General features: G+C 27.1%; 2 protein-coding genes across 10 annotated transcripts; both read right to left on the bottom strand.

The window, feature by feature from the left end:
- Nucleotides 1-2,797: 2,797 nt before the first annotated feature.
- LOC145742128 (uncharacterized) lies at nucleotides 2,798-7,526 on the bottom strand. Of its 2 annotated transcripts, XM_082559891.1 has the most exons (10): nucleotides 7,338-7,526; nucleotides 6,876-7,087; nucleotides 6,620-6,748; nucleotides 6,226-6,369; nucleotides 6,032-6,106; nucleotides 5,713-5,941; nucleotides 5,376-5,560; nucleotides 5,194-5,265; nucleotides 4,387-4,568; nucleotides 2,798-4,300 (listed from the first exon to the last, which is right to left on the bottom strand). In XM_082559891.1, the coding sequence occupies exons 1-10, from the start codon at nucleotides 7,432-7,434 to the stop codon at nucleotides 3,442-3,444; spliced, it is 2,184 nt and encodes a 727-aa protein (XP_082416017.1). In that variant the 5' UTR covers nucleotides 7,435-7,526; the 3' UTR covers nucleotides 2,798-3,441. The 2 variants fall into 2 exon arrangements, with proteins under 2 accessions (XP_082416017.1, XP_082416018.1); XM_082559892.1 differs by lacking the exon at nucleotides 6,226-6,369.
- Nucleotides 7,527-10,486: 2,960 nt separating this feature from the next.
- LOC145741400 (receptor-type guanylate cyclase Gyc76C-like) lies at nucleotides 10,487-20,722 on the bottom strand. 8 transcript variants are annotated; one of them, XM_082558984.1, is made up of 19 exons: nucleotides 20,300-20,722; nucleotides 19,999-20,029; nucleotides 19,652-19,767; nucleotides 19,332-19,415; nucleotides 19,102-19,185; nucleotides 17,898-17,960; nucleotides 17,605-17,685; nucleotides 17,360-17,425; nucleotides 16,349-16,432; nucleotides 16,086-16,169; nucleotides 15,963-16,025; nucleotides 15,714-15,898; nucleotides 13,923-15,600; nucleotides 13,651-13,816; nucleotides 13,210-13,394; nucleotides 12,107-12,190; nucleotides 11,979-12,041; nucleotides 11,359-11,920; nucleotides 10,487-11,067 (listed from the first exon to the last, which is right to left on the bottom strand). In XM_082558984.1, exons 1-13 carry the CDS (start codon nucleotides 20,390-20,392, stop codon nucleotides 14,742-14,744), a joined length of 1,893 nt encoding a protein of 630 aa, XP_082415110.1. In that variant the 5' UTR covers nucleotides 20,393-20,722; the 3' UTR covers nucleotides 10,487-11,067; nucleotides 11,359-11,920; nucleotides 11,979-12,041; nucleotides 12,107-12,190; nucleotides 13,210-13,394; nucleotides 13,651-13,816; nucleotides 13,923-14,741. The 8 variants fall into 8 exon arrangements, with proteins under 8 accessions (XP_082415110.1, XP_082415111.1, XP_082415112.1 ...); XM_082558985.1 differs by having other exon boundaries at nucleotides 10,487-11,608; nucleotides 11,738-11,920; XM_082558986.1 differs by having other exon boundaries at nucleotides 10,487-11,561; nucleotides 11,738-11,920.
- Nucleotides 20,723-22,829: the final 2,107 nt, after the last annotated feature.

Raw genomic sequence — 22,829 nt, 5'->3', positions numbered from 1 at the left:
ATTTGAAGATAATAGAGCGTTAATTTTTTATTTTTTACACTGAGGATTATGTATAAATATGTTATCTTTTTTTTCCCGTGTCAATTTTTTAATTTTACAAATTAAAACCTATAAAAAACTTATTTTGAAAGCGCGCGCCTTAGGTGACACAAGACGATGATGCATTATGATATCACGTGTTTTGCGAAATAGGGCCGTCTTTCTAAACGATATTTGAAGAAAATAGATCATTAATTAATCATTTTTTACACTGAGGAATGTGCATAAATATGTTATTAGTTATTGCCTGTGTTAATGTATATAAATTTATATACTAAAACAAAAAGAATAAAACGTTTAAAGAGTTGCCAGAAGGTTCGTCCCGCACAAAAAACGGCGGGGAGTCGGCGATAAAATTCCCGTGTATAAAGTCAGCGTAAGATCATATTTTACCGATATTCAAAATAAATTTTGCATAAAGTACAGTATATATAAAAGTTTTTATTGGTTGTTACGCTAATGACATATGTTAGTCATAAAATTTTGCAGGCCAAATGCACCCATCTTTCTTTTGTTTTAAAAAAAGGTTTTTGAAACAATAATCTTTAAAAAAGTAAATATTCCAAAAACCAACATATGTCATTTTATTCTTTTTGTTTTAGTATATAAATTTATATACATTAACACAGGCAATAACTACTAACATATTTATGCACCTTCCTTAGTGTAAAAAATGATTAATTAATGATCTATTTTCTTCAAATATCGTTTAGAAAGACGGCCCTATTTCGCAAAACACGTGATATCATAATGCATCATCGTCTTGTGTCACCTAAGGCGCGCGCTTTCAAAATAAGTTTTTTATAGGTTTTAATTTGTAAAATTAAAAAATTGACACGGGAAAAAAAAGATAACATATTTATACATAATCCTCAGTGTAAAAAATAAAAAATTAACGCTCTATTATCTTCAAATATTGTTTGGAAAGGCGGCACTATTTGGCAAAATACGAGATATCATTATGCATTGTCCTCCGTCACCTAAAAGCGCGCGCTTTCAAAATTAGTTTTTCATAGGTTTTAGTTTGTAAAATTAAAAAATTGACACGGCAAAAGAAAGATAACATGTTCTTGCACATTATTATTAAAAAAAAATATTAATTTACTGCTTATTTTGTTTCAAATACTGTCTAAAAAACTGTATATAACTACGCGAAAATACAATTTATCGCGGTAATTAAAATGCCAAATCCCCGCTGTTTTGAAAAAAAAATTTTGGCCGAAGTGTCTTGGCCGAAGTGTCCGGGGGCCGAAGTGTCTGGTATTCAGATTTCGCAACCATTTAAAATGTACAGAGCCGTTCACACGTACGAAAGTTTGCGTAAGTTACGTAAGATTTCGTAAAGTTTTGTAGCCGAAGCGAAATTTACGTAAGATTTCGTAAGCGGTATACTTTTAGTAGATATTTTGTATTTGTTAATCCCTAGAATCCGTAAAGTTACGTAACGCAACGCAGCGCAACGCAACGTTATTTTGTCGTGTGAACAGGCCTTTAGTCATATACCAGATTTCTTTCGCGGACCTCCTGAAAGTGCTTCACGGACCCCAAAAGGTCCGCGGACCCCACTTTGGGAACCACTGGTCTAGATAAAGAACAAATATATATATTGGTTTGTGTTTTAGTTAGCACTTTAAATTTTTTTAATTTTCTCGTTTCTAGATTCAAGTAATCAAACTATTAAAAGTTATAAAAATTAATTAAAGACGCCATTACCAGATTACGTCCAAAACTTGTGTGTATCTATGACGTAATAATTAGTAAACAAACGTTACACCGTTAGACCGTTTAAAGCAAACCACTTTAAGATTCTAAAATAACAACAAAATAGAAAATACCTAAAATGGGCATTGTGCACTCTGGGATGGTGGACAGTTTCTTTAACTGGGGAAATCCCAAAGATGTTTCCCAAAATATTTTAACATTTATCGGGGTTTAATAAAAGAAAATTTCTATACTCATAAAACATAGCCTGAAATTTTGTATCTGGATTTTTTTAAAAATCTTTTGGCAATGTATTGGTGTGGTGGTTACAAAGGTAGAGTTCCACATTTCGCAAATTAATATCAGGCACTTAGAAAATTTACAGGATTAAATAAATCAAATAGATACCCGAATGTATATTACATGGTTATCGAATAGGTACCCGAATGTATATTACATGGTTATCAAATGGATCAAATGTATATCAAGTGGTTATTGAATAGGCCGAATGGACTAAATGGACTGAATAGACCAAATGGATCGCATGTATTAAGGTTATTTTGAATAGGTGAAGGTTGGGGTTCGGATTAAATTTATGCAATCCTTTTGTTCCATTTGATAACCATCTTATATACATTTGATCTTTTCGATTTAATCCTGTATAGTTTATAGGTACCCATATTTAGCTTGGAATGCCATCTTTTCAATTTCAGGATTATTAAATATTTTAAACTGGTTTAAAATAATTTTTAAATAAAAAAAAACTCTTATTTATAAAGTGGTTATTAGTACTAAAATGGTCTTTGCTTTTAATCATAAAGTGGGTCTAAAATTGATAGCAAAATAGAAAAATATTTTAAAATATCAGATAAGTTAAAAATAATATTTATTATTACTTTACATTTTACACAGTGAATTTTCTTCATGAGAATAAAAGTATTACACATTATAGCTCTCCTAAACTATAAACATTTGTAATACCACTGCTCATTATCAGGTATACAAACCCAAATGTTAAAAATTTACTTAAATAAGATGCCTTAATTACTGATTGCATAAATTTGTATTATTTACTGATTTTTGCATTAATACGATAAAAAAATTTAACAAGTAACACTTAACATTTAAAAAAACTATCATAGTTCAAGTGCATTACACATATTGCTAGTCTAAAAACATTTGTTATATAAAACATCTACACAACATCACAGCCAACTAATGAAATTTTAAAACGTATACTTTGATAATAAAGTAAACATGTTAAAATAAAATAAAGTGCATGAAAATAATGAAAATAAAATTTGTAACAGTAAACACTGGAAAACTAAAAAAATCATAGATTCTAAAAAGAACTTTGAAGTAAAATCACTAATAATTAATAAAAACAGAACAGTTGTGGCTGATTTGCATTTTCTGCATTACATTTAAGTCAAATATTGCAACTACACTATAAAAAAAAAGTGTTACAAACGGCATTTGTAACTAACTTTCCTAAACTGCTTATAAATCAAAATAAAACATCCGTTCATTTATTACAGTCAAAATTGTTTTCCTTTTACATTTTGTCTTTTAAATTTTAATAACTCTGTGTGTTAAAACCACAACATAGCTTTCAACAAACAAAAAATAGTTTTTAAATAAAAGTAACCAACCAGAACTTATATTATTGTTATCAACAACCTAAAAAGTAAAATAAAAAACCTATTCCGTAAATTCAAAACTTGGTGGGGAAAACTTATCAATTGGATGACAATCATTAGAATACTGGTTGGGGTCATTAATTTCTAGTTTCCTGACAATTTCACAAACATACTCTTGAATTTTCCAAAATGCTGTTTTGGAAAGTTTACTTTTGAAGCGGTTGCTTACATCAATAATATTTGGACGTTCAGCAGGTACGTGCCTCCAACAACTTTCCATCTCCCTTTGAAGTAGATCAATAATTTCTTTATCATTGGGTAGTAAAGTATCTGTTAAGTTTTCAAATAGTTTCAAGTCAGGCCTTGTTCCTCTTCGGATACCTTCTAAATAGTAGTCTATTGTCATTCCTTTATTAGGAGTTTCTCGAGTTAAAATCATGTAAACAAGCATTGAAAAGCTATAGACATCCATTGATTTGCGAACTTTTGTATGGGGATTCTGTAAAGCTTCAGGAGCTAAATATACTAGAGTATGTGTATTTGTATATTGATTTGCAGTTGAAGTAGAATCTTCAGTGCATGTGGCAAAATTAGCTCCACCAAAATCTGAGATTTTACATGTTAAGTCCTCAGTAAGAAGAATATTATCGGCTTTTAAGTCACCATGGGTAACTCTTTGGGAAGTACAAATGTTGTGCATGTAGGCAAGTCCACTGGATATTTCAGACACAAATTTTAATTTAACAACAGGGGGTATTGATTGAACTTTATCTTTTCGATGTATAAGAAGGGTATTTAAATCACCCCCAATCATGTACTCCATAATAATTCCTGCTGATCTTAGCCATGTTGTATAACCAATTACTTTTACAACATAAGAATGGTTCAATAGTTGTAATATCTCACATTCGTTTTTTATTCTGTTGTGTTTTAGATAAAAAAGCATTTTTTTAAATTACAATATTAAATACTGTGGGTAAAAAATATTACAGAAAGGTTTACTAACTGATTGTTTGTTTGTTGTATTGCTACTTTGGATCCAGTTATTTGAAAACATTTTACAGCAACAGGACCCCATGCTTTTATAAAAGCAAGACGAACACATCCAAATGATCCTCTTCCTAAAGAGCCATCCTCATAAGGTACACATAGAATATCTTTTGGTTGATAAAGGGTTCCTAAATTATTCTAAAAATACATTGCAGTATCCTTAAAAATCTTTTTTTTTAAAACGTATTGTACACCTTTTTTTTAAATAAAAATTTGAATTTTATCATTTTAAAAAAGTGTGATTTAATTAAGTATACTTTTTAGCCTTTATGAAAGATAACAATGACTAATAACCTATCTACAACACAAATAACAAAAAAAAATTTAATAAATTTCATACTATTGTGTAAAATTTTTATTAATGTGTAATTTTTTTTTACTTTAAAAAGGCATTTTTTTACACAATCATATTTATAGTAAATTTATAAAAAAAATTTTTTTTTTTTTTTTATTTGATAGGCTAACTTATATTTATAGTAAATTTAAGAAAAAAAATTCAATAAATGACATATTATTACTACCTTTTTTAATTTCTAATGCAGAATATCAATAAACTTAAAATTTTTCATTTGAGAATAGCTACACATATTTTATAATAAATTTAATAAAAAAACATTCCTTTCAATTTCACTATTTATGGGACGAAATTAAAATTTTCAGTCTAAAGGATAATGGATAATAAGCGTTGCTATATGGTAAAGAAGTTAACAAACACTACACATTAAAATGCTTTTAGATTACATAATGATTTAAGATAAGTTACCATTTCTTTTTCATGCAAGTCTGCTTTAAAATCTTGTAGAAACACATCTTTCTTAATAACATTATAGTGATGCTAAAACAATAGAATTTATTAGTTAAATATACAAGACACAAGGAGTAATGTTAATAACAAATGTTAAACAAAACTTGTAACTTATTAACACAAAAAGTAACAAGCTTTACCTTTAGAATTGTTTCAACATCTGGCTTTTTGCCGCTCTCAAACAACTTAAAACAACGTAAGATTAAATCGCCGAATTCTTTTCCTGTCATGTCCTTTTCATTGTGGGTTTTTACAACAATGTTTTCAGGTTTAAACAAATCTCTGCTTAAGTTTCCAACATCACGCAAAAAAGGATCACCAAATTCTGAAGTTAAGCCATAAAACTTTTTATTAAAAATTATTTAAAAAGTCTGCAAAACTATAATTTTAATAGAAAAACAAGAATAACCATTTAATAAAGTTATGTATTATAAAGGTAAATTGTATATACACACTTAATTAAAAGCAAAAACTTACCGTCGAGTGTTATTTTTTTATCATAGGACGCTTTCATAACGTCACTCTCGGGACTAGGTAAAAGAAAACAACTGAACTCCGAGAAGTATTTCTGAATGTCCTCCTGAACCATTTTAATTTTTTTGGATGTTGCAGGCCTGTTAAAAAACTCCGCAAGATACTGCATCCCTCCTTCTTTTCCGAAAGCATATTTTTCGTCAGTCCAATCACGTATCAAAAAGCTAAAATGCTAAAAATAGAATTGACTTTTTGATTTTCACACTCAATTTATTATGATATAAGAATAAATAAGTAACATTATCATTATACTAATAAATACCTGAAAAGGTTTAAAGGGCTTACTTTGACTTTTCTTAGCATGTTCAAATGCTGACTTTCCTAGTTCAGCAAACCACTAAATTAAAAATTTAAAAATTTCTTGAAAGAAAAACACATAAAAAATGGTTAAAATACTTCTAGTTTTATAAAAATAAATTTACAGATACATGGTTAAAACTACAATAATAAGGTTACATGCAAATTTTGTAGATTATTGCCTCTAATTTTTTGCCCGACATTGCAAATTTGCATGGAGGCAATCAATGTGCTGAGGCAAAATATAACTGAAAATGCTTCCAAGTCAAATGCCCCTTGGGTATACAACAAAAACAAGTTTACCTGCAAAAATACCTAGTTATAACTTCTCATAACTTAATTAAGTTAACAACATCATAACAATCCCAAGTATTATCTAATCTTTTACATTATGATGTTGTAAATCTTCCAAAAAAAATATTTTATTTTAAATGGGAAAAAATTAACCACGTAACAAATTTCTTTGAGCTGTACAAAGTTCCAAAATTATAATTAAAAAAAAACTTGTTATAAGGCCTAGTTAAAAATGCAAATAGCAAAAATAAAAAATAACCTCGCCCTGTGGAGTTTTGTACAAAAATGGTTTGTTCCAAATCCATATCCCTTGAGTTTCCCCGTTTACTTTCTGCCTGTCAAACCCATCAATTAACTGGTCAGTTGGATCGCTTACCCACTCTTCCTTCTATTAAATATTTAAAAAGTTAGTCATAAAAATTTGAAACTAAAATAAAGTCAAATATTTCAGTATTTTAAAATAAAGTAAAACTTATATACTTTATTCTAAGCATATATAAGATTTTCCAACTTGCCTTGTCAGCCCACAGATATCTTAAAAATAGATTGAAGAGAAAAGACTTTCCCATTCGAAATTCACCAGTTATGGAATAAATGGCAATTGGTTTGTCTCTTACATCATCACTGCAGAATATTTTATAGAGAATGTCTTCGTTTAATGTTATTCCACCAACATCTCCTAGTTCCTTGTTTTTCGGTTGAACTAACTCTATAGCTTCCCCATCGGCTAGAACACAAGATTAAGTTTCACAGCATTTGTTTAAAGTTTAATTTCCAAACATACAAAAATTGTTAAGCTAAATAAACAGAAACACCCCCAAATATATTATAAATAATATTTATTTAAAATAGTAATTTTTTGTAAACTTTATGACGATCAAATGGTAAAAACATGTTCAGTTTTTTATTTAACCAAACTACAGCAATATGTCAAGTTAAAAATATCTTTATTTTAAAAAAATCGCCTTTTTAACAACCTTTGTCATTTTGCTGTGCCTCTGCTTGACCCTTTCCTTCAATTTGATCCAGTAATTGATTCATTAACTCAGCAATATGGCCATGTTTTTCCTCCATTATGTTTTATTTTTTGACCATAGTATGAGTATAACAATGTCAAGTTGCCTAACAAAGTTGAAACCTACTTTGCAAAATCCTTATAACATATTAAAAAAGAAATTCTGAAAAAAAAAACCTTTACTTAGCACACGGTACCTATAAACTATACAGGATCGAATGGATCAAATGGATAGAATGGATCAAATGGATCGAATGGATCGAATAAATAGAATGTACTCGAACACAAATGATTTTCGAATAAACCAAATGGATCGAATGGACCAAACGGATTGAATGGGTTAGGGTTTAATTTATGCAATATTTTTGTTCCATTCTATACATTCGATCCATTCAAGATCCATTCGATATCCATTCGATCCATTCGATCCATTCAATCCATTCAATCCTGTATAGTTTATAGGTACCCCTTAGCACACCCAACAAATAAAATCAACTTGATAACTATTGCAATTTGCAGCTTTCTAACCCAACTAATATTTATTTTATACCCCTACAGTAATAATTATTTCATACACCTCATGCAGAACTAATATACAGGCATTTTATTTTAAATCTCAAATATTTAAAAAAGCAGCTGCCCGATAATTTGGTTTTAAGCAACAATATTTATTTTACAAAACTAAAATTTTACTCAAGAATACTGTAGTTGAACATCAGCCCTACTTCCATATTTGCTTAAGTAGCTTAAAAAAAACAATTTCTTAGAATCTAATTAAAAATTTTCCATTAACATTCCATAGAGTAATTATATTTAAATTATTTATAAATTATTTTTAAACAAAAAATTAAACACGCTACATCAAAATATTAAAATAACAGCTCATAAATTAAGTGCATTAAGGTGACCAATTGTTCCGAACTGCTTAAAAATTGTAATAAAATCTCTTTGTAATTATTGAAGCCAAAAAATGTTTCTCTTTTGCATTTAGTCTTTTAATTTCATTAAAATTGTATGTAAAACCATAAAATGACTTTCAACATACAAAAATTAGTTTTTAAATCAAAGTAATTCGCCAGGACTTATTTTTATCAACAATGTGACAATCTAAAAAATAATTTAAAGAACTTAAATCTTAAATAGCTAATAGAGCTCCAAAATGCCAAATGGAAATTTTTTAAATTTACAACCCAAAAATAACAAGTAACAATGCTTTTTTTAAATTCATACCTAGTTTATTTCCTATAAATACTAACTAACACATATCAGGAGTGTAAAAGTTTGTATTCCTATCCAACCAATCTATCCTATCAACGGTGATCTTGGCTTAGCCCCCAAAAACATTCCCTTCGTCTCCAAAACAACGACAACAACAAAACCCGCACAGTGATGGTAACAAAATGTGACTGTAAGTTTATAGTTCACGATATTCAACTATATTTTTTAGAAGTTTTCAAGTAGAACCACCATAAAATACAATAATTTTTAAATAAATCACCCTAAATAATTTTGATATGCTGCAATGTAGATTAAGTAAATCGCCCTAAATAATTTTGAATTGTTGCAATAATTTGATACGGTAAGTCATAAATATATGTACATAAACGCAAGAAATTAACACTATTCAACCTAATGCTATGTATTGTCTAACCATTGGTAAAATAGCGCCTTACTCAAGGGCGCTATAGCGTTTATAGCGCCTTACTCAAGGGCGCTACAGCATGAAAGCAGTGGGGATTGAACCCACGACCTCATGAGTGGTTTAGCAAGTGCTCTTACCACTACGCCACGCTGCCGGTTCTTTTTTAAAAAAAAAAACGGCAGCGTGGCGTAGTGGTAAGAATGTGTTGCAGGATTGGCAAAAAAACAATATTTTATTTTACAAAAATATTTCTCGTAAAAATCGAAAAATTAAATATTTTGGTCACTTGTTAAACAACTTGTTTTAACATCTACATTGGGTTATAAAAGAAGGGGTTTAATAAATATTGTTTTATTGTTGGTAAAATGGCCTGTTCTGGTAAACAGTTTTTGGGTAAAAGCCCACTTGATGAAATGGTTTATTATTATTTAAATTTTATGTGTTTTCATTTCTCTTTAAAAAGGCCATAAAAAAATTTAATAATGTTTTAGTATCCAAAAAATTATTTATTTTTTACTACAAACCTCGTAACTTAAAAGTAATAAAGTTTTATTACAAAAGTTGAAAGGTTTAGATATTTTAATATTGTTGACAAAATAGGTGTTGACTAACTATAAAATTTTGGTTGTTATGCACTATCAATAAAAACCAAATTTAAATGCCTAAATAGATTAAGTGTATTTTTAATTTCAGCCAATTTAATCATGCTTATATTTGGATACACGTAATTAATAATATTTCAATTGCATGACTAAAGTTGTGATCCAAATTTAAATCTTAATTCTTTATTTTACGAAAACAAATAGCTCTTTAAGTTGAATATCCTTCGTAAAATAACAAGCTTTAAGACTTTTGGTAAAATTTTTAAAATGGTTTAGGGTTATAAAGTCACATGATATATATAAAATAGCAGTTTAATGATTAAAGAATATTAATGTTTACTACTTTCACTTAAGATATTAAATTGCAGTTTATTCTGTTGTATGATTAATGCTTCCACAACTCCACACAAAATTAGTTGAAAAACACCAATTTATGTCTTTTTATAATATTTAAGTTAATAATTTGGGTATTCACATTCTTTGCTAATTTCTTACATTTTAAAAGTTTTTAAAACACATGTAAATGTGTAATTTATTTATTTCAAACTACAAACATTAAGTAAATGTAATAAATGCTTTTAACTTAAGTGTCATGTTTTGTTTTAACATATTTACATACACTAAGAAATATAAATAAGAACACAATGTTTAAACATAACTTAGCTTTTAAAATCTATGGCACAATTAAAAATACAAATAAAGTTAAATTGCAGATCCAACAATATACATTATATAAAAATCAACATTATTGCAATATAACAGTTCATTTTTAAAAATAACTAATTTAATGATATAACTGACAATATTACACATGTTAAAATTAAAAAATGGACCAATTAAAATTAATTTTCAATCTACAGATGCTAAGTAAACTTTTTCGATTAACACAAACAAATTTTAAATATAAACATGATAGTCGAATTTTTTTTGCACTACAGAAATTAGTGATTAATTGCATGTCTAAAATAGTTGTTACATAAAATTGCATTTATATAATAGCACAACAAACTATTAGCAATTTAACAACTATAATTGCAAGGCAATAATAAAGATTTAAATTTAAAAAAGTGCATAAAAAATAATAAAATATATGTGATGCTACATGCAAGTATAAACACACATTAGTATAAAAATATTAATTTTTTTTATCAATTAAGAAAAATTTATTAATTGGTTGACAATCATAGAACCCCTGTTTGGGTTCTTAATTTTCAGTTTTCTGACTATTTTAGTAACATGCTCTTGAATTTTCCACAACTCTGTTTCGGAAAGTTTACTTTTGAGTCGGTTTCTTACATCAATAATATTTGGACGTTTAGAACGTACATGCTTCCAACAACTTTTTATCTCTGTTTGAAGCAAATCAATTATCTCTTTATCATTGGTTCAGAATGTAGCTTTTAAGTTATTTATTTCAATTGAGTGAGGCCAGTCTCCTTTTTTAATACCTTCTAAGTTATTGTCACTCGTTAATCCTTTGTAAGGGGTCTCGCGAGTTAATATTATGTAAACCATCATTAAAAAGCTATACACATCCATTTATTTGCGACATTTCAAATGAGGATTTTGTAAAGTTTCAGGAGCTAAAATACTCAAGTATGCATATTTGTGTGCTGTTTTTCGCAGTTGAAGTAAAATTTCCAGTGCATGTGGCAAAATGAGTTCACCAAAATCTTGGATTTTACATGTTAAATCACCAGAAAGAAGAATGTTATCTACTTTTAAGTCATGTTATCTACCTTTTTCAACCCCTTGGGAAGAAGATATGTTGTGCATGCATGTCATTCCATTTGATATATCTGACACAAATCGTAATCGAACAACGGGGGGAATTAAACCAACATTATCTTTTTGATGTAAAAAAAGGGTTTTAAGATCACCCCCAATCATGTACTTCATAATAATTCCTGCTGATCTTGGCCATGTTGTATAACCAATCACTCTTACAAAATTGATATGGGTTGATAGTTGTAACATCTGACATTCATTCTTTATTTTGTTTTATAAGGTTACCACACAACGTTTTGTTACTTAAATGTTGGAACAAATTTGAGGGACATTTTTATGGGTTAAAAAATTTGTTAAAAATTTTAGGAACATTACAAAAAGTATACTAACTGATCAATAATTTGTGCTGTCTGTAATTTAGATCCAGTTGCTGAGAAACACTTTATAGCAACAGCGCCCTCATACTTTATTAAAGGCAAGACGAACACATCCGTAAGACCCACTTCCCAATAAACCTTTATCATCAGATACGCACAAAATATCTTTAGGGTCGTAATATGTTACTGATTTTTTCTGAAGAAGTAAATTAATTGATTACATCCAACAAAAAATACTTAAAAACAAATTAAACCTTTATAAAGTCGTCCTTTTCTCGTTTTAGTCTTGTGTTCTTTTCTTTTAAAACTTTGATTTCCTTTAGAAATAAAAAAAAAATGAAAGTTTACACAAAAAGTTTGGTATGCTGTTTAAATTGTTTACCTTTTTTTTCAAGTTCAAGTCCAATTCAATATTTTCATTTTTTGTTTTAAAAGTTGAATTTTCAACTAACAAATTCTTCATTTTCTAGGAAGTTAATGGATAAAAAGAATATATTGTTTTAAAACATATAAACAAATATATAAGCATAAAGTTTGTTTTTTACCTTTTTTTTAAAACTAAATCTAAATTAAGTCTTTCATTTTTAGTTTGTAGTGTTGAATTTTAAGCTACTACATTTTTTAGTTTCTAAAAAAAAATTATTAAAAATCACCCACTATTAAAAAATAAATACAATAAATTACACGATTTTTTTTCTTATTTAATTTTAATTTCCATTATGCACACATGAAATGTTTGAGCAAATTTTGACCTAAACTACTATTTTATTTTAAAACTTTCAAATACAAACTCGAAGTTCTAAAAAAATAATATTACAAACTTGCTTAAAAACATAGCTAGATTCCTAAAAAAAATTAATAACAATTAAGGCTAGGCATAGTCAACTTAAAACCCGGAGTTAACTGTTTAAAAAAATATTGATCTAATTAACTAAATTTCAAACAAATATGGCTTTTGATATCAAGTTTGATAATCAACTAGATTATAATTATTTTGGCACCTTTTTCCTAAATAAAAAAAAATAATAAATGCAGTTAACCCTTTTTGTTAAAAACTTAAAACTAACTTAAAACCTTATTCCTTTTATCTTAATTTTTAAAGCCAATATATTTATATCCTATTTTACAGACATAATTTTCCTCGATATAGTTTAAAACAAATAAAATTTGTTGTAAAAAGTTTATTAATAAAAACATATCTTTTAGGATAACATAATTTACTATTAATCAAATTTTAAATTTGGGGTAAACTTACTAATTCAGTAATAAATAAGTTTACCTGAAACAAACCAAATCTACATTTTTAACTTGTTTTTAATAATTATGTATCAAGTTATATATATAATTTACTAAATCTAGAAAAAAACTAAATTGTAACCTTTTAATTTCAATAAACAACAAGCAAGCATTTAAATATAAAAAGCGAACACAAAAATATTTTTAACAAATTAAAATTTTATTGTTAAAGAATTAACCAAAATTTACCTAAAAAATTGTAGATAATTTTGGCATTCGACGACTCTCAAAAACTTTAAAATAACCCAAGATTAAGTTCCTTAATTCTTTGCCTGTTATAACCTTTCCATTGAAGGTTTTTGCAACAATGTTTTTGGGTTTAAACAAATCTTTAATCAAGTTTCCAACATTACGCAAAAAACAGTCTCCAATTTCTGCAAAAAAATACTGAAATCACAAAAATATTCAAAAAGACTACATAACTTTTATTATTTTAAAAAAAGCACATCTTTAAAACAGTAATCATTTAAATATAAACTAATAAAACCCATATATTTAAAGAATAACCCATATTTCAACAGACTATATATTTTGTATTAGTTTTTTATGTGGATATATTTTTATTATCCGAATATAAAACCAGAAACTTACCGCCCAGTTTTATTGTGCTAGTATTGGAATTAGTCATACCTTTTTTGGAGGGTTTTGGTAACAGATAACATGTGCACTTCGAAAAATATTTTTTAATATTCGTTTGAGCCTCGTGATCAAACTCTTTTGCCAAATATTGTTTGCCTCCCTTCTCCCCAAATTTAAAATCTTTATCAGTCCAATCTCGAATTAAAAAGATAAAATGCTAAAATATATACGATAATATTATAAAACTTTCTCTACAAATGATATAGATTTTCTAAATATGTAATATAATTTTAAAATGACATAATTAAAATAATAAAAATAACCTAAAAAGGTTTAGAGGTTTCCTTTTGATGTTTTTTAGCAAGTTTGGTTGCTAAATTCCATAATTCAGTCAACCACTAAAACATAAATAAATAAAATCAAATAAAACTTGAAATCAAAAATCTTGTTTTTAATAAAAATAATACAAAAACAACTTTGAATTATCAATAAACAATAAGTCAACTTCAAATCATTGTACAAAGGGGTATTATTGGCTTGTAACAAAAGTGTTATAGGTGTTTTGTTTCAATATATTTACATATACTTATATAAAAATATATAACATTGTTAGTTTTGGCACTCTTCAAATTCATGTTAAAATTTCATATTTAACAATATTTAAAAAAAAAAACACAATAAAAACAATTTAACAGTTAACCAAAATGAACAAAACAACAAAATAAAATAAAGAACAGGTTAAAATATAAAAGGGCCTATATAAACTTGATTACAATCAAGGCAAGTAAAATTAAATCTTGGTAAAAAAGGGAATTTTTCAAAGAAACCTGATTAAAACAACTAATAAAAAAGTTCATTATAACAAGAAAGTGGTGGCTCATTTCGTGTCAGCTTACTTTAAATGATTACAGAATTTAAAAAAAAACAGAATTTTTCACATTTAGTTCATAAACAAAATTTCTTAAATACTTGTGGATTATAATATTACACCCTTTTATCATAACCAGCATAAAACATTTTTGTTTTACATTCACTCTTTTGCTATTCAGTTTATTTAAATGTTAGATTCACAATCTACTTAAAAAAATTAGTTAGGATTTATATTCTTGTTATCAACAGTAAACCGAATTAAATTAAAAAACCTATTCTGTAAATTGAAAATTCGGTGGAGGAAACTTATTAATTGGTTGACATTCATACGAATCTCGATGGGGGATCTTAATTCCCAGTTTTCTAACTATTTTAGTAACCTGGTCTTGAATTTTCCACAATTCTATTTCAGAAATCTTACTCTTAAGGCGATCTCTTACATCAATAATATTTGGACGTTTATCAGGTTCATGCTTCCAACAACTTTCCATCTCCTTTTGAAGTAGACTAATAATCTCTTTATCATTGGGTCTTAATGCAGATTTTAAATTTTCTATTTCTTCTAATTTAGGTCTATTGCCTTTTTTAATACCTTCTAAATAATTATCGTTTGTCATTCCATTATTGGGAGTTCCTCGTGTTAATATCATGTAAACCATCATTGAAAAGCTATAGACATCCATTGATTTGCGAATTTTTAAATGGGGATTATCTAAAGCTTCAGGAGCTAAATATATTCGAGTAAGCGTATTTGTGTACTGATTTGCAGTTGAAGTTGACTCTTCAGTGCAAGTTGCAAAATGAGCTCCGCCAAAATCTGAGATTTTGCATACCAAATCACCAGTAAGAAGAATGTTATCAACTTTTAAGTCACCATGGGTCACTCTTTGGGAAGCTGACATGTTGTGCATGCATGCCATTCCATTAGATATATCAGACACAAATCTTAAACGAACAACAGGGGGAATTGAATTTACTTTATCATTTTGATGTAAAAGAAGAGTTTTTAAATCACCCCCAAGCATATACTCCATAATAATTCCTGCTGATCTTGGCCATGTTGTATAACCAATAACTCTCACAACATTGCTATGAGTTGATAGTTGTAACATTTGACATTCATTCTTTATTCTGTTTTTAAAGGTAACCACAAAGTTTTTTAAAGGTAACCACAAAAATTTTAAGTATTAATTTATAAAATGATATTAAACAAATTTAACAAACAGTTTAAAAAGTAGTCATACTGTTTATTTATCCTAGCTGTTTGTATTCGGGATCCAGTTGCTTGAATACACTTTATAGCAACAGCACCCCGAGCTTTATTAAAAGCAAGACGGACACATCCATATGAACCACTTCCCAATAAACCTTCTTCATCACTAGATACACACAAAATATCCTTTGGGTCGTAATATGTTACAGATTTTTCCTAAAAAAAGGGTATAAGGTTAATCCTAATAAAAACACATCAACAAAACATATAAGTGCAAAACCTTTATCAAGTTAGTCATTTCTCTTTCAAGACGTGTGATTCTTTCCTTCAAGTCTTCAACTTCCTACAGCAATTAAAAAATATTATGAGTACCCAAAATAGTGTATATTTATAGTTTGTTTACCGTTTCCCTTAATTCCAAATTGGATTCAGTGTTTTCAATTATAGTTTGTAGAGTTGAATTTTCCACTAACAACTTCTCCAGTTTCTAAAAAATAAGTAAATAAAGATCAAATGAGTTTTTAAAAAATAAATAAAGTTTTTTTATATATTAAATACTTTTTTTTAAAAATGGACTAGAGCCTATTTCAAGAACGGATTTTACTTGCTATTTATCAACTTGTAGTTATACACCGAAAAATACCAAAAAACATCACTAATAGTCACTTTTTTATTTAACTCCAAATTTGAATTAAGTTTTTCATTTGCAGTTCGTAGAATTAGATTCTGTTTTAAGACATTTTTCAGATCCTAAAAAAGTTATTAACTATTAAAGTTACATATTTTTTTAATGACTTATTTATACTAAAGGCATAGTTTGCATACATAAGTTTAAGGATTTGACAAGAAAATTTTAAGAAAATTAAATAACAACCAAATTTATTTAATAAAAAAAATATATTTTTAATATAATTCATTACAGATAAATAAAAAAATCCATAAACATTACTTAATTAAAAATAATAAATCATCAAACAAATCAAATATTGATTATTGAATTGTTACCCTAAACAAGGCAGACTTTGCTCCCTTCTACTGTTTGCTTTATTGGAATTAATCAAAATTGTACTACAAGTTAAATTTAAAAAATTTAAAATATCAATCTTTGAATTTTAATTTCATTTATTAGTATTAAATATACATTTGACTAAATTTTAAATGAATAAACTTGGTCTTTATTTTTTCAATAATCAATTATGCTTTTAAATAAATTAAAAAAAACAAAAAAAATATTTTTAACCCAGTTTCAAAGTGTCGATATCAGGATATTCACTAAACTTAGTTTTAAATGCCTAATATGATTTTTTTAATACATAAACAAGCATTTAAATAAACAAACAAAATTTCATTTTTAAATGGGCTTTATACATCCCACTAAATATATAATGCTAAATTCTATCTTTAATTTTTTTTAGCAACAAACAAGTATTTAAATATAATAAACCAACAAAAATTAATTTTTAATTCGTTTTCAAGTTGTTGTAAACAATTGGCCAAAATTTGACAACTTTTAAATTTTACAACCTTGAAATTTTAATAAACAGACACCTATTAATTAGTAATTAGTAATAAGTAATAATTAAATGTTGTAAATAGGATCCTGGGACACATTATGATATTGTAAAACATACTAGAATTTCTAAACCTTTTTAAATTATACAAAACTTAGTTGTTTACTTTTTCTTTTTTCTGGTCCAAATGAAGACTTTGTAGTGTGATATCTTTAGAAATATCACCATCTTTCTAAAAAACAACAATAAAATAAGCGAAAATTTCAAACCATTATTAAGCAAAACAATAAAACAACATTTTAAAATAGAAACAACAGTCACTTGAACATTATTGTTATTATTACTATAATAGAAAGAAATAGTATTTAAAAATGAAGTAATATTTTTTACAGAGCAAACCAAATAACTTACAGTTTCCAGATTACTAATAGCTGTTGCAGTATTCGAGATTCGACTTGAAAATTCTCCTAAACTGTTATTATTTAACAAATCCTAAAATATTAAAAAAAAAAACATAATCAAGATTTTTTAAACAAAAATATTTTTTACAAAAGTCAGATTTTATTACCATTGCACCTTCTCTTTTATAAATATAATTTTACTTGACTATTTGGTTAAACAGGTAAATAATAATAGGCTAAGTCAATCACACACTTTTGTACCAATGGTTTTAAATTATCTATAATTTTGGTTATTTTCTTTACTTTTTTGTTTATGTCTGATTGAAGACTTTGTGGTGTAATATCTTCAAAAAAAATATCACTTTTCTAAAAACAACAATTAAAAATTAGTCAAAGTGGTAAAGTCAGTGAAAATCTGTGTGGATAATATGCCCACAAAGAAACCAAGTACAAATTACCGGGTGTCTTGGAAATAGAATCGAAAATTTTGTCTTGGAAATAGTATCGAAAACTTAAGGACCAAATCACAATAAAATAATATAAAAAATCGACAAAATACAATGAATTTTAAGTTTTTTTTAATAAATAAAATTATGTTAGTTATTTTTTTTAACCTTTACTACTCACACATTTATTTTGCTATTATCATTATTAAATTTCCCTAAATATAACTTTATTTTTTTAAATATCTTATTCTGTTTTAATGCTGATACTTTATTATAGAAAATATACTTACTGTTTTTGCAAATTTCTTTAAACATTAGGAAAATGGTCATAAACAAACAAATAGAACACATGCCAGTCTTTTAAAATTAAACAATTAAAATCAATTTTTATCACTAATTACTAATTAATAGGTGTTTGTTTATTAAAATTCAAAGGTTGTTGTTAATTTTTCAAACTTTTGTCAATTGTATATCATGATATTAGTAACTTAAAAATGAATTAAAACTTAAATTTTTGTCACTAATTACTAATTAATATTTGTTTGTTTATTGAAATTTAATGATTGTTATTAAGTTTTTAAATTTCGGTCAGTTATATATTATAATATTTATAACTTGAAAATGAATTAAAGAATAATTCTTGTTTGTTTGTTATATTTAAATGTTTGTTCGTTCATTAAAAATTAAAGTTCAATATTAAGCATTAAAAATTTGGTATGATGTATGAGGTATGTAATATTCTTAGTTGATGTTTATGTATATCTTTTTTATTTATAAAAATTTATGTTAAAAATAATCAAATAATTTCGAACCATATTTTATTTATCAAATAAATTTAGTTTTAATTTAGAATAGTTGTGATTTTTTTTTATTTTTACCTTTTTAAAGTGGTTGTAAAAGTGTGTATTATTATAATAACAAAAATACTAAGCAGAACAATAAAACAACATTCCATAATAGACTCAACAGTCACTTAAACAATATTGTAAATATTACCTTAAAAGAAAAAAAAGTACTTAAAAATAAACTAATATTTTTTACATAGCAAACAAACTACTTACATCAGTTTCTAGATTACTACCAGCCATTGGAGTATTCGAGGTTTGACTTAGAAATCCCCCCCAACTATCATTACTTGACCAATCCTAAAATATAAAAAAAAAAATTAACATAAAAATTATTTTGGACAACATTATTGCTTCATATTTGGAAAATATTTTATTTGACTACAAAGAAAAAAAAGTACTTCAAAATAAACTAATATTTTTTACATAGCAAACAAACTACTTACGTCAGTTTCTAGATCAGTACCAGCTATTGCAGTATTCGAGGTTTGACTTGAAAATCCCCTCAAACTATCATTATCTGACAAATCCTAAAATATGAAAAAAATTATTTTGGACAACTTATTGCTTCATATTTTGAAAATATTTTTATTTGTTTAAAAAAAAAAACTAGCAATTAAAAAAAAATTTGTCGTTTTTTTGGACGATTAAATAAATAGTCCAACAACCTTAAAATAAATAGCCTATTAAATTAAAGTAGATTATATAAGCTGTTGTGATTTCAATATTATTTTACTTTTATTGGTAATAAATTGCATACTCTTACATCTAAATGATGATAAAGATAAGATGCCCTCATAAAATCAGGAATAGGTGCATTAGAATTGTCATTGTCATGCTCAACAGATTGAAAGGGACTATTTTTCTGTTTAGCATTTTTTTCTAGCATATTATAGATTATTTATAGTATACAAAAACCATTTTAACAGGTTTACAGATAAATTTAATTGCCAAAAATAAATATTAGCTTTTTTAACTAAAATACCGCAAATTCTTTAAACCATATAATAAAACATAATTAAACCTTTTAAGTTATTCATGAAATCATCAGTAAATACAATTTGGCCATTATTTTGTTAAAAAATTTTATTTGTATATACTTAAAAAACTTACTTTGATGTTGCTTTAAATCTTGAAAGGAATTCTGTTAATTTAAAAAAATAACATACATACCATTTTTAAGTCTACTAGACTGGCTTACTTGTTAACATTTTTTAAATTATATAAAAAAACCTAATTTAATATAAAAGTCATTTTTAACAGGCAAACATTTTGGGTACTACTATCTTACAACATGATAAATAGCTTATATACTAACTACTACATCTTTTTTAATGGTTTACAAGTTTAAGACAATTTAACATGACCTAAGCAATAGACAAAACTAATTTTGTTTTAAAAGATAAAAACATACAATTGTGGAGGAGTTGGCTTCTTTTGGTAGTACTGCTGTATGCCAGGCACATTTTTCCAGTTTGTTGGATGTTGGTCCATATCTTTTCAGCATACTTTCCAACCTCACAATCTGACAATTATATTTTAAACTGTAGAAAAAAGTAAAAACAGGCAAGTTGCACAGATCATAAAATTAACAGCAGACAAAAACTTTAACTTTATTAATCGTTGTGAACATAATAGCAATTAATCGGTCAAACTGACTTGAGCTGTATACCTGGTTTAAAATACTTAAACAAAAACATTTTCGAGACTTAAATAAAACTGATTTAAAGCAATGTTCTTTTCTGTTAATACTAAATTGATGTTAAAATGTTGTACAACAATTGTAGGAGTATTTGCACGCTGTGCTTATATTTATTTGAGATCAGGTGTAGTTATATTAGCCCATTCCAGGGGTATACAGCTTGATTTTTTAAATAGCGGAAAAAAAAATTAAATAGCGAAATTTTTGAATGCCAGACACTTCGGCCCCCGGACACTTCGGCCAAGACACTTCGGCCAAAATTTTTTTTTCAAAACAGCGGGGATTTTGCAATTTAATTACCGCGAGAAATTTTATTTTCGCGTAGTTATATACAGTTTTTTAGACAGTATTTGAAACAAAATAAGCAGTAAATTAATATTTTTTTTTAATAATAATGTGCAAGAACGTGTTATCTTTCTTTTGCCGTGTCAACTTTTTAATATATCATTAAGGTAACAACTAATAAAAACTTTTATATATACTGTACTTTATGCAAAATTTTATTTTGAATATCGGTAAAATAAGGTCTTGCGCTGACTTTATACACGGGAATTTCATCGCCGACTCTCCGCCGTTTTTTGCAGGGCAAATCTTCTGGCAACTCTTTAAACGTTTTATTCTTTGTGTTTTAGTTTATGAATTTATATACATTAACACGGACAATAACTAATAACATATTTATGCACATTCCCCAGTACAAAAAATGATTAATTAATGATCTATTTTCTTCAAATATCGCTTAGAAAGACGGACTCCAGTTCGCAAAATACGTGATATCATAATGCATCGTCTTGTGTCACCTAAAAGCGCGCGCTTTCAAAATTAGTTTTTTATAGGTTTTAGTTTGTAAAATTAAAAAATTGACACGGCAAAAGAAAGATAACATATTCTTGCACACTATTATTGAAAAAAATTATTAATTTACTGCTTATTTTGTTTCAAATACTGTCTAAAAAACTGTATATAACTACGCGAAAATAAAATTTCTCGCGGTAATTAAAATGCCAAATCCCCGCTGTTTTGAAAAAAAAATTTTGGCCGAAGTGTCCGGGGGCCGAAGTGTCTGGTTACCGAAATTTTTTAGTCTAGAGAAGATAGCTTAAAAAAGGAAAACAGGGGAACGAAAATAAATGAACCGAAAAATAAAGCAACAAAAATAAAATGAATCGAATTGGGGCACATTATTTCACTAAATGTCGCTGTTTGCTACTTACGCGCTAAACAATAACATAGGCTCACTCGTTTCTTCTGCTAGTTTATTATAACATTAATATTTCAAAGCGCTACTTAACTTGAAAAATGTATGCTAGACTAACGGTTTAGCAACTTAAAAGAGAACTTGTAAAAAGAAAGGCCAAACTACATAGAAAAACAAGATTTAATTAAAAGGTAAAAATATCTAACGTGATAAAAACCCGAAAATAAAAAATCTAAAAACAAAAAAATAGAAGAATTAAAAAATAGATAAGCTAAAGATCAAATATTTGCTACGCGAAAAATCGTTATGAAAAGTAAACTGACAAAAATATTTTCAAAAGAATATTTTTTTGGGACGAACATAACCTTTTTTTTTTTTTTTTTTGTATATATCTTTATCCTCGATGTGGGAAAGTCGACTGCGCGACTTAAACATAGAGTAACATTAGTTACTCCGACCCAGTCTCGAGTTGCCTGTGGCAGTTTGGGATATTATAGAGTCTATAATTGCCCGGTAATTATGCTGTTGATTAAGTGGTGGCTCAGCAGGAGTTCATACCGTTTATAGCGCCTTACTCAAGGGCGCTACAGCATGAGATCAGCGGGAATTGAACCCACGACCTCATGTGTGGTGTAGCAAGAGTTCTTACCACTACACCACACTGCAGGTTTTTGTATTTATGTCAATGCAAAAAAACGACATATAAAATGATTAACAAAACAATTACAATGAACAAAATACGTGAATAAATTTAATTTGGTTTGCTATTAAATTGTTTAACACTAATAGCAGCATTTGTAAAAATAAAAGCCAAGGAAGCTGTAAAATTGGTCCTAGTGTAACTTGGTTGCCGTGTTTTACTGACTTAAAACACATGTGTAAAACATATTACTGCCTCTTGACATTTTGATATAAGCACGTCATTTTTGTTTAGACTTTGCAAATCGTTTTACAGTTACGTCGTCTTAACTAGAAAAATAATCTTGTTGGTCGGTTTTGTTCAAAGCAATTAAAAGTCTCAAACAATTACACTTATTACAACTA

The sequence above is a fragment of the Corella eumyota genome, chromosome 2 (assembly GCF_963082875.1).
Source record: "Corella eumyota chromosome 2, kaCorEumy4.1, whole genome shotgun sequence".
Taxonomy (NCBI): Eukaryota; Metazoa; Chordata; class Ascidiacea; order Phlebobranchia; family Corellidae; genus Corella; species Corella eumyota.
This window is presented reverse-complemented; position numbering and strand designations above follow the sequence as displayed.